This window comes from Lineus longissimus, chromosome 3, assembly GCF_910592395.1.
Source record: "Lineus longissimus chromosome 3, tnLinLong1.2, whole genome shotgun sequence".
In the NCBI taxonomy this organism is placed as follows: Eukaryota; Metazoa; Nemertea; class Pilidiophora; order Heteronemertea; family Lineidae; genus Lineus; species Lineus longissimus.
In genome coordinates this window covers 12,509,162-12,522,037 of record NC_088310.1, presented here as the reverse complement: position 1 = coordinate 12,522,037, position 12,876 = coordinate 12,509,162, and the positions used below count along the sequence as shown (strand labels likewise).

At 45.2% G+C, this 12,876-nt stretch overlaps 1 protein-coding gene across 1 annotated transcript; it reads left to right on the top strand.

The window, feature by feature from the left end:
• Window positions 1–579: 579 nt before the first annotated feature.
• LOC135484929 (uncharacterized) lies at window positions 580–12,197 on the top strand. Its single transcript, XM_064766638.1, has 5 exons — window positions 580–678; window positions 980–1,035; window positions 8,642–8,881; window positions 9,080–9,569; window positions 9,829–12,197. Exons 3-5 carry the CDS (start codon window positions 8,649–8,651, stop codon window positions 10,324–10,326), a joined length of 1,221 nt encoding a protein of 406 aa, XP_064622708.1. The 5' UTR covers window positions 580–678; window positions 980–1,035; window positions 8,642–8,648; the 3' UTR covers window positions 10,327–12,197.
• The last annotated feature ends 679 nt before the right edge of the window (window positions 12,198–12,876 follow it).

The window sequence follows — 12,876 nt, the reverse complement described above, 5'->3', positions numbered from 1 at the left end:
CAACTAGGATTATAAAGGTTATAGGATTATAAACATTATAAAGGATTATAAAGGTAATTTCTTAGCCCCGCACAGTGGGTTTCAGTCTTGATAAAGGGCCACTATTGCTAGCAGCTAGGTAGGCAAGATAAAGTTAGATGAAGTAGCCGATAGGGGTCTCTCACCCCTCAAAGTCCGTCACAACTATTCAAGCTTGTACAAGGAATACATGCAGCGCTGACTCTAACAAGACCCAATGGGAATGTCGCACAGTCATCTGTCAAAACAACACCTATGTTGTAGTATGATCTCTTGCCAATATTAAATAATTGCACTATCGTCATCACCTCATCATACTTTCATTGACATTACAGGCACACATTGACATAGACCACTGTTGCACTGTTGCTATCCAAGTAGCATTATAGAGGTAATTATCATTATCATACCTCATTAGCATGTGAACCAATCGCGTTGCGTCCTTTGCGATCACGGCAAAGCCTCATGGAAAACAGGACATATGTTCTTCTAGGAATAGATCTCTTTCCAATATTTCGTCATTCCACTATCGTCATCACCTCATGATACTTTCATTATCATTACAGGCACACATCCACAGATATCCACAGTTATCCAACTAGTTATCCAACTAGGATTATAAAGGTTATAGGATTATAAACATTATAAAGGATTATAAAGGTAATTTCTTAGCCCCGCACAGTGGGTTTCAGTCTTGATAAAGGGCCAATATTGCTAGCAGCTAGGTAGGCAAGATAAAGTTAGACGAAGTAGCCGATAGGGGTCTCTCACCCCTCAAAGTCCGTCACAACTATTCAAGCTTGTACAAGGAATACATGCAGCGCTGACTCTAACAAGACCCAATGGGAATGTCGCACAGTCATCTGTCAAAAACAAGACCTATGTTGTAGTATGATCTCTTGCCAATATTAAATAATTGCACTATCGTCATCACCTCATCATACTTTCATTGACATTACAGGCACACATTGACATAGACCACTGTTGCACTGTTGCTATCCAAGTAGCATTATAGAGGTAATTATCATTATCATACCTCATTAGCATGTGAACCAATCGCGTTGCGTCCTTTGCGATCACGGCAAAGCCTCATGGAATAATGTCTTTCACCGTTGAATAATTTTTCATATTCCATGCCTACAACTTCAATTTCTTCATATTCCATGACTAGACGTTCAATACTAATATAATATCCAACATAAAGTTACAAGAAGTAGTCAATAGGGGTCTCTCACCTCTCACTGTATGTCCACACTATTCACGCTTGTACAAGGAATGCATTCAATGCTGAATCTAAGAACACCCAGTGCCCTTACTCTGTATATTAGTCACTGGAAGATGGCTCATTTCACTCCTTGCGTCTACTTCACCTATAGTCTCATTGCAAACGCCTCAGTTCTATGATATCACATTCATTTTCAGCTGTCATGCAATGAACAACTGTGCTATCTGCCATCGCACATCAACTCTTCACTACCCCATCACTCTAAAGGAATTAAATGCAGACAATTCGTACAACAAACATATCATCAAGCGCCAATATGGTGACAAATGTGGTATGGTACCTGGTCAGCTGGTTTGTCATCAATGCTGCTCCTCTGTCTGCCCTCCAACACAGAAACTCCGCACTGCTATATGGGCGGATTGTTGGCCTGCTGTGGTATGGACATGCCTCAGTAAACCTGGGTATGCAAATAGTGAAAGACTTATGCACTTCCTTCCTCACCCCCTCAGAGACTCGTGGCTACCAGTGCTGGACATTTGGACAGCTGAAATGCAACGATCCCAACACCTGCAGCCACATTTTCAGGATGTTACTAAACAACTCGGCACTTTTCATGAATGCATACAAAGTGGTCAACTGGGTCAGTTAACTTCAGCCCTGAACGAATTCTGTTACCCAATTGTTAGGTGTCCTATGGGTTGCTTCATGTTCCCGGATGATCTGCATCGTGGTAAACTGCGAGCTGTCCCAGCAGTCCAATTCTTCAGTAGGATTGCGGAACACTTTAAATCATTTGATGCTGATCCATATTTCTTCAGTGGTGCTCGTTCCGATTGGTTAAAACCCCACCATGACTTACAGTGGACAGCAGCTCCCACTCTTTTGGTAGACAAGGACAACACTCTCTGTATATTGATGTGTGCTCCATCAGTACATGCTCACTCAGACATGGCCTGGTTACATGTGCCTTCCAACCCCATTCTGAGAAATGTGGCTCCCTTGGCTCCAGATGTTATGGCACCTGCAGTCATAACTGGCAACAACATTCGTATTGGTCAGTCCAACTCCTGCAATACATCCTTTCCCGTTTACCAGCAAACAGGCAGCACCGCCGGTTTATCAACATTCAAAATCGTACCAAAGGTCGACACATACCACACGAGTGAGGATATAGCCCTGGCTAAAGGTCTCGTGCTGGCAAATCGTCCAGAAATAAAACATTTCACTCAGCAAAGTTCACATTTGGCGACAACTGTATCACCACTCCTCGAACACTACTCCGCCCATGACCGCAAACCCCCACCACACCTTGTCCAAGAACATAAAGATTCAGGGACATATGTCCATGTCGAAGATGCATTCCTGCTTTCACAGGCATATAATAATGCTAAAACACGTAGCACTGGCCTCAACCGAGCTGAAGGTGATCCTTCAACAGTTTCTGCTGAACCCAAGGACTGTGCGATTATTGTACATCCAGCCACAGCAAGTGGGCACTCCCCATTTCTTATTTCACCAGCACAATTTCTTGGCCACCGCATTGCCAGGCCACTGGGCAAATTCAAATATGCACTGATCACGGCATTCATGAACAGCACCCACTTATATGAGGCCTTACTTACAGCTATATGGAAATCTACAGTCAACGTCGCACCACAACGTCACCTCACCACTGCCATCCAGCGTTTCATTCATTCCAACTGCAGCAAAGACCTAACGCAAAAGGAACGACAGGCTCTAGATTCCCTGCAACCAACATCCAATTCCAACAGTATCCATGAACAGTTAGCTACATCGCTGCAGGACTTCTGTACCGGAGTACAGGCTATTACAATTAACACAGTCAATGACCTACAAACACTTCCAAGGTCTAATGACAATGACAATATAATACTCGTCACCAGGCGTGACCACCTCCCACCTGATCCACCTGCACATGCGCCAACTGAACTTCACCACGGCACATGGCGCCTCATGCTTGGGATGACAGTAAATGCACATTGCTTCTTCAGTTCAAGATGGTTTGAGGACGTCTCTACTTGGCAATCATGTGGGACAATGCAGCATGACATGAACCCAGGACAGCACCTCTTACTTGTTTATGTACGTGCTAAGTACAGAATCAAGCCAGCTCAGAGAGCAATGATTGAACGATGCTGTGGACAAGTCCAAGGATACTGCATCAGTCACGACCAACTTCTCATCAGAAAGCGTCACCACCAGCATATTCAATGTTCAGTTCCAACCTGTACCAGTCCAATTCACTGGTGTTGCCCACATGGTTTTCCAGACCAACAGTGCACCATTGGCGTCTGCAGCAAGCATTTCAAAGCGGCATTCAGCAACACTGACTCCCACACATTTACAGTGGGCCATTATGGCCCGTTCGTCCAGACCTCAAATGACGGGCATGCAGCATCTGCTGTGAACCACCAACACCACTTGAACACCCCATCTGACGTCGATGATGCACCTAATGACTACAGAGTACAGTTCGTGGATGAGATGGACACACCAGGCGAAACAAGTCACCTCACTGACCCGTCCACACTTTATCCACTCGGCGCAACAAATGAAGATGATGACTACTGTCCAGTAATCACTGACACCAGCGTAACACCACTCTTTGCTGCCGACTCCAGTTCTGCTACTTCTGGCCATTTCTACCTGAACCATCATCTCCGTGTCATGACACGAACTGCAACATCTCAAAAGCCTCCTTTGGCGACATTACAAATGTTGCAGAATGTTTGCAGCTCGTCGCCTGACTGGAGTGTACCACTCATATATCCAGAGGGTATGATGTTCCCACGTATTTTCTGGACTACGCATAACAACTCCGTTGTAGGAGCGTTGCCTTCAGCACTCTTCACCAATGTCACTCACCACAATCACCTGAAAGTCTTGCCATCCCTTAAAGATCACATGACAGTTCGAATTTTGGACAACAGCATCCTGACCTCTCATGATTACAGCTACTTGCAATTCGCCTTTGACACACTTCTCAACAGTGATCTAAACCGCAACACAGCAGCTGTCGCCTGTCATCGAGGCTTAGAGGCTATTGTGAGAAACACCCAGAAAATTTGTCCTGACGCCCAGGAGAGCTTGCTCAAATTCGATGAACTAGATGCCAAAAAGCAGGTGAATCGTTTAGTAGCAACACTGCGTACTGAGGGTGCTTGGACCTACTTCCTCACCTTCACCTGTAACGACAGTGGCACTCCAGGTGTCGCACCACTTCGAGCAGCAATTACCAAAGAGGCAACCAGAAATGAGGCTATCAGCCTTGCACACCTTCTGCAAAACTACTCCGTTCTCCTTACCAGGGCATGGGAACGAACAGTTCACTACATTTGGCATTACATCACAAGCAGCCATGAACAAATCCTGGGACCAGTTAAATCTTCTTGGATGCGATTCGAGTTCCAAAGCGCTGGAGCTTTGGGCAATCGCCCACACGTTCATGCAGGCATTACTGTTGCAGATGAGCCCACCAGCAAAACTTTGTCCCGTGTACGTTGCTCTAATGCTACCATGTGGTCAACGGATGCAGGAACAGATTTCCAAACTCTCCTCCAAGACGGCCTGGTTCAGAATGATGCGGACTATACTCACCTGCAACAAGCAGCGTCAACACTTCAACAGCACAGCTGCTTAATGGCTAACAGTCGTTGCATGAAACGAAAGGGGAACGATGATACCCTAATCTGTCGTGTGCCACGACATTCGCCTAGCTTCCATTACTCTTTCAACAGCGCCACAAACCTATATGATGATGCCACTTACGATCGCCTAGCATATCTCGACTTAGCAACACTATGTCCATGTAAACACCACTGGTACACAGGACCAGAATTCTCTGCTGGCATGTGGCATTATCCAGCACAACCAGATGAACACTTTGTACCAACTGTACCCAGGCTCTTCGTTGCGATGAAAGCTTCAACCAATGTACAGGTCTGCGATCGAAAGTTTCAGGTATCCTACCTCGCAAAGTACGCAGCTGGCAGTGATGAAAAAAGGCATGTTAGTGTCCATCCGTCAACTTCTGGTAATGCAGTCCATGTGGAAGCTCACCACCTCGTGAACTCAAAGATAACAGGCCAACGACTACACAATGCCAATCAACGATCGGGGACCTTAGGGCGAGAATTACCACTCACAGAGATGATCTGGTACTCCTTACAGTTCCCATATGTACTTGCCAGCTGTGATTACACAAACGCCTCCACCAAAGCTCCAGAATACCGCTACGCCATTGTCAAGAAATGTGCACCAAAGAAAAGAGAACGACAAGAAGGGGGAGGAGGAGTCCCAGACACTGTGGAACAACGAATGAACTATCCGAATTGGCGCCACTTCACACCCTCACAGGAAACAGCTATTCAGTCATATCAGGAAGGCAACTTCTACTTAGACACCACCAGTTCGTTTTCTATACGCCCTCCTGAACTCACTATTTTCTGCAACTTGGAATTGTACCTCAGGTGGTTCACATGGGAAAGGAACCAAAAGGCGACAACTGATCCAGTTCTCAGTCTTTCCTACTGGCTAGATGGCACTGGCCGTACTGTCAAACTCAGGCATGCGCATGTACTCGAGGCAGCAAATTATATCTATGAGATCACAACATCTCCAAATGATGACCACGCAACTATAGCCCAGCAACTATATGCTCATATCTTCTTACCACTCACAGCCGACCGTCAGAACCTACTCCACACTGACCACTACCTACGTTTCGTTGACACAACCAAAACCAAGCGCAATGTTGTCGTGCTGCACAGTCCTAGTCCATCCAACATACCAGCATTCTTTGTGCACATCCTGCTTACAATGGGCGAGTTTGTTACGGAACTGGACTTATACAGTGCTCCTAATATGGTGGCATCCTTTCACAATGCTCAGTTACTACAACAGCAGGTGCCAACCGAAAATGATGTGAAAAGCCATGCACGCCGCTATGTATTAGAACAACTCATTTGGCAACCAGTTGGGTCACGAACATTCTCCAAAATTCTGGCAGATGCACTCCAAGCGTTACAAACTATTCTCCTCGGCACAGTCGCAGACTCCCCACTGCCCAAGGCAACAGATGCGGAAATTGAGGATGCTGCAAAAGCCGCTCTTCAACAATACCAGCAGTTCATCAGAAATAGTGCTATAGACATTTTGAGCGAGCAGCTCATTCCCGACTTCCCACCCATTGACGACTTCAAGCTTGGTGCGATTGCCTTCCAACCACGTGTACTTCAGGCCCAAGGACAGAGTGAAGAAAGTTTCATTGAACAAACCCATGCACTTCAAGTGTGTGCGACTGCCATTGACAGCTCGTCACAGCGGCACAACAACCAATTATCCTACATTTTACTTGGACCACCAGGCTGCGGAAAAACACACATCCTCCTCATCGCCAACACATATGCACTATCACTTAACATACCCACATTACTTGTAGCTGTCACTTCCGAACGAGCCAGGCAATTAGGCGGAACGCATATACACATGGTCTTCGGTATACCAGTCCTTCAGAACAACTTCTACACTGTTCAGTACATTGTTCAAAAAGCTCTCAGTCAACTCCAGAGATACCCAGTAAGGCTTGCCTTTCTACAGAAGCTGCAACTCCTCTTCTTCGAAGAAATAGGTCTTCTTTCAGCAGACATGCTAGCCGTCATCGACACCTTACTCAGAATCATTCGTCAGTGCCAAGCTCCATTTGGTGGTGTTACAATTATAGCATCCGGCGATCCACATCAGCTACCACCAGTGAAGGGAACACCCATCTGGACTAGTCACCACATGATATGCTCCTTCAAACTGATACCAATGTCCAAGTTCGTACGATCTGCACGCGACGCTGACCTGCAATTCATCATTGACTGTATGCGCACTACTACAATACCTGACGACCAAGTCGAAGATATTCTCCACATCCTGCAACGCAGGTGCCTGCCTCACAGCGTCCCCTCGTGGTCAGATGTCCCAGATGATGCTCTGAAAATTGTTGGCACAAAAGCTGCATGTCAGGAAATAGAACAGAACTACTTAGAGAAAAATGTTAGCGACCCAACAGTCACTTCTGCCACATATGCAGCCTATGATGAGGCCGAAAGTTCAACTGGAATCTGGTCGAAGGCCAATGCAACAGTACAAAACCAACTATCAAAGCATTGCGCAGAAAAAGCCAAATTAGTCCTCTTCATTAATCAAATCCTTCGTTTAACATACAACAACCCCAATTCCACACGCACCTTGCCCCGCTTCTCACAAGGACAACTTTGTATAGTACAAGAACTGCCGCATGGCGAAAACCACAAGTTGTGGCTTAAACTTGTCCCACCTGGAGAACGCAATGTCAATGCACACGACATCCCAGACATGCCTGGCTGGGAAAGATTCAGCCTCAAACCAACTCCATGTCCTCTAATCCTCGTTGGTAATGGGAAGGCAAAGGCACGCCGCACACAATACCGTGTGACCTACTATGCAAGCATAACTGTTCATCGAGCTCTTGGCGAAACATGTTCCAAGATTGCTACCCAAATCTCACTACAAAATCATCGCTACAGACTGTGGGACAGGCAACAACTCCTGGTTCTTATTAGCCGAGTGCGTACATTGGACAACATCATCTTTGTTTCCCAAGATCATGATGACACTATGCTGGCACAAAGGAAATTGTTGGAGCAGACTCCCCCATGGACAAATCATATTGACCATGTACTGCACGCAATACAGTCACAGGCAGTTGCACCAGAACTAAACCATAGCAACAACCCAATTCCACCACCACCATTCCACTTGCCGCAAGCAGACGTTGGTGTAGTGTACATGTTAGTAAGCACACAAAATAGAGAATATGCTTATGTCGGCGAAACCAGCAATATCAACAGACGCCTCAGACAACATAACACAGGCTACGGAGCGGCTCTCACAAACAATCCTAACTTGTGTCCTTGGCGATGCTTTGTTGTCATATATCGCTTCCCTGGCACGGCTCTGGATGCAGAGAACATTACTCAACGAAAACGGTTCGAATCCATGTGGCACCGCTTCAATGGAAGGGATGCTGCCCCTAACACACGAAGCATCCTAACAAATGGCCGCATCGTCTTCAACACGTTCCGTGCAAGACACCCACAACTCATATGGGAACAACTGGGAAACATCTTGTAGAACCTGCAGCACTAAAATAACTAACAGGTACAAACATTCCCTCTCCATGTATTGTTATTAACAAAATCCATTCCTTTCCAGATCATAATCCAGGCATTTATATCTCCATATGAACCAGCAAAAGGCTCCTCACATACAATATCCTTTGCATTGTAAAATATCCACCTTATGGCGTCTTTTAAATGTTCCAATATTTCTCTTACATTCTCATTTCAGTACAACCATGCTGGCCCAATACATTGAACACGGGGACGTACAAGGAGCCATTGACATTTTCAACAACCAAGACATACAAGACATCACCATCAGTGAACTCGTTACCGACCCGGATCTCTCCGATGAATCACGCATGACAGCAGAAATCCTGAAAATAAAGAAAAACAAATCACGCAAGCCCACACAGCCTGGAAAAGCAAGCAAACTGGACAAGCCGTATGACAGGCTAATCCTCCTGAGGTTAGTAGACAACATCAACACTCTGCACCAAGCTAAATTGGCCCAAACTATTGTCATCACATTCCCATAAACATGACATTCCTCATCACATTTCCATGAACATATTAGTCGACATAAACAATTAATGTCCTTGTAACAACCACCACTATGACAGGCAGTCACCATTCTTCCTATACTCACCTATTCATCTCCTTTCAGAGACATCAGAGAAGGATCCCTCTTCTACATTATGACAGAAACTTCTCTACAGAGCAAACTCCTCTTCAAAGTGCAGAATGTGCCATGGGTTGGAGCCACTGTTGGTCTGTTTGAACCAGAGCGCAAATCATCCATCAAAAATGTACCGACCCTGACTGTGGAACAGCCACTACTCCCACTGAAACCCACCATGACGATCCGCCAAACACGACCATATGTCATGGAATATGTGGACACAATGGTACCGAAGGCCATCTTCGTCACAAATGCTGATATCCGCATTACAAAAGCCAACATTATCACTGGCTGCGGGGCACAACTTTGTGATGGACAGCATGACGAGCTGTCACCATGCCCAGCATTAGTTACAGAGGACATCAACACACGCCTCCTATCCTGCCGCATCACCTCAGCAACAGCTAACATATCACGAGTGGCGTTCAAGTCGACTAACTTCACGAAGTTGTTCCTGACCTCAGCTGCCATGAAGGTAAGACAGCCTACCACATATAGTCCATCCCCAAAACAACTGTCACAACCGTATCAGTGCAGACCATCAGCACCCTTCCTCAACCACCCTTTCTTTCTTACAGTACCGAAACCCATGATAATGTTTATTCAGGAACTGTTACTGGCCATACCTTCACGTCTTACAACCTGACCTCCAGATGTAGCATCCAACTCCCACTGAATGCAGAAATGAAACTATTAACACCATGTTTTAAACAACATCACCATTGTTCTTGCAGACAACCAGTACACCTATCCCCATGCTAGAATTCAGGGCAGCAATCACTAATGTGCTGCAGCACTATGCTACCAACAACATCTCTTGGGAAATCTGCGGCTGGTACAAGCCTGGTATTAAAGCCACCGACGAAGAAGTGCAGCCGCCCACATTCCACATCACGTCTGTCCGACCAGCTGCAATCCTCGAGGACGCCCCACTGTACCACCTACCACACATTGCCAATCCACGCCTCCAAGTTGAAATAGCAGTCGAACGTCCCTGCCAATTGCGCATCGGCCACAACCAAAGGCCAACAGCAGCACGACGACCGCAACCAGACCTGGCGAACAATCCGGCGCCTTCGACATCCCGGCAAAAATCACCAGACCTGCCCGACATACGTTCCACAACAAGGAGACCAAAACGCCCTGCACCCAGCCTCGTCATTCAGCGCTCAAGCACATCAACCAGGCAGCAAAGCACACCACCAACTTCGGACGTGTCCGATGACAACTAACTTACTCCTACCATGGCCATCATGTACCACAGTTCAGGGAATAGACTTTCATAACGATCGAATCTCAAACTACGCAGCTCTTACTTAATCCACATCAGACATTCCTTTCTTCAGATATCATGTCTCATTCTTGCCTCACCGGAGACAGTCTGTACTGTACAACCAAATCATAATGCTCAAATTATACACTATTTACATACCGTCCATGTGACTAATTACCTCAAAGTGCTGCTCCGTTTGTGGCAACTTCTGGTAACCTACCACACGGAAAACATAACACTGCTGATATTGTTCACTGCTCATGTTGGTAACATAAACTCATCATATACAGTAGTGCTCAGCATTTTTTTGGACATTTTCTACATTTAAAGTCATTTCCCTCTTGCCTTCTCCTCGCCTCTATGCAGCCTTTTGGTTATGCTCAAAACATCCTGCTCTTCCCAAGTCAGTCATATTATCCACTTCCATTGTCCATGCACAAGTTCCTGAACACTACTGTACGCCACTCATCCACATGACTAGTCATTTGCCAACATGTTCCCACAGTGAATGCATAATACTGCTGATAATAGTGATATTGTTATCTCCTCATTGTAAATATGTTATACGTTGTTCAAATTTTAAACATGTCAATATCGCTCACACGCTCGAGTCATACACCTCAATTGACTTTTTAAAGGGGGACTATAGGCAGCGACAGGGGGGTGAGGTTGACTATCTTTTGATGACTGATATGCCCAATAAGGGCACTTGGTCATGTTTGATGCAGCTCTTAATACATTCCATGTACAAGTGTGAACATTTCCACGTACTGTGAGATATGACTGACCCCTATTGGCAAATTTGTATCACTTTATCTTGCCTACCTAGCTGCTGCCTATAGTCTCCCTTTAACTGCGGAACACTTCAAAGTCCATAAAATGCCATGTTCCACCTTTTAATGTGTTCAGACCGCCATTTTCAAAATAATCAAGTGAGGACACTGCCTTCTAGTCTCATAATACATTTTGCTTTCCTCAATAATAACATTTCTTCTTCTTCAATGCTTTCATCATTCCAAACTTCTCCTCCTCTGACTTTTACAGGGGTACAGTCATGACAATCAAAACCCAAATACTGACACCAAATGCCTGTTGACTGTGCTTTAAGAGAGACTGGCGCCATAACACTGCTGATATTGTTCACTGCTCATGTTGGTAACATAAACTCATCATATACAGTAGTGCTCAGCATTTTTTTGGACATTTTCTACATTTAAAGTCATTTCCCTCTTGCCTTCTCCTCGCCTCTATGCAGCCTTTTGGTAATGCTCAAAACATCCTGCTCTTCCCAAGTCAGTCATATTATCCACTTCCATTGTCCATGCACAAGTTCCTGAACACTACTGTACGCCACTCATCCACATGACTAGTCATTTGCCAACATGTTCCCACAGTGAATGCATAATACTGCTGATAATAGTGATATTGTTATCTCCTCATTGTAAATATGTTATACGTTGTTCAAATTTTAAACATGTCAATATCGCTCACACGCTCGAGTCATACACCTCAATTGACTTTTTAAAGGGGGACTATAGGCAGCGACAGGGGGGTGAGGTTGACTATCTTTTGATGACTGATATGCCCAATAAGGGCATTTGGTCATGTTTGATGCGGCTCTTAATACATTCCATGTACAAGTGTGAACATTTCCACGTACTGTGAGATATGACTGACCCCTATTGGCAAATTTGTATCACTTTATCTTGCCTACCTAGCTGCTGCCTATAGTCTCCCTTTAACTGCGGAACACTTCAAAGTCCATAAAATGCCATGTTCCACCTTTTAATGTGTTCAGACCGCCATTTTCAAAATAATCAAGTGAGGACACTGCCTTCTAGTCTCATAATAAATTTTCCTTTCCTCAATAATAACATTTCTTCTTCTTCAATGCTTTCATCATTCCAAACTTTTCCTCCTCTGACTTTTACAGGGGTACAGCCATGACAATCAAAACCCAAATACTTAGACCAAATGCCTGTTGACTGTGCTTTAAGAGAGACTGGCGCCATGCCTAGTCTCTCTTAAAGCACAGTCAACAGACACCAACCCCCTCAGACTCAGAAACCACAAACACCCAACCCTTCCTGCTACCTTAATACTTCTGGGTGAGTTGAAGTGTCAATCCTCTTGAAGTTGCAGGGCATCACAGGGAAAATAACAGGGGTGTAACTTTTTGCTCTCCTCAAGGTCCTGCGTTGTAAACTACAAACCTATCTCACTGGTATATTCAAGCAAACATTGTTCCTTTTTTCTTATAACATGTTATGTGTGTTGTGCTGGGGGACTCGGGCACATTTTTCTTGTTATAGGTTCTTGATGAATTCAAGCTGGCTATTGGGGATGAGCAGTTCCATGCCGCTACCCTCAACTGGGCAAAAGATCTTAGTGTGGTAATTGAGGAAATGCAGGGAAATGTTGCTGAGGTGCCCGACAGGATGGTGCAAATGAATGCTTTGAGTTCTCGCAAAAATGTGGCTCACATCATCACAACAGTAAAGGTGAGAAA

What these genes read in the sequence shown, in the direction of transcription:
- LOC135484929 (XM_064766638.1), top strand. Translation starts at nt 8,649, where the DNA reads ATGCTGGCCCAATACATTGAACACGGGGACGTACAAGGAGCCATTGAC. An exon ending in GACAGGCTAATCCTCCTGAG is followed by an intron (nt 8,882 to 9,079) that starts GTTAGTAGACAA and finishes ATCTCCTTTCAG; the next exon opens with AGACATCAGAGAAGGATCCC. An exon ending in TGACCTCAGCTGCCATGAAG is followed by an intron (nt 9,570 to 9,828) that starts GTAAGACAGCCT and finishes TTGTTCTTGCAG; the next exon opens with ACAACCAGTACACCTATCCC.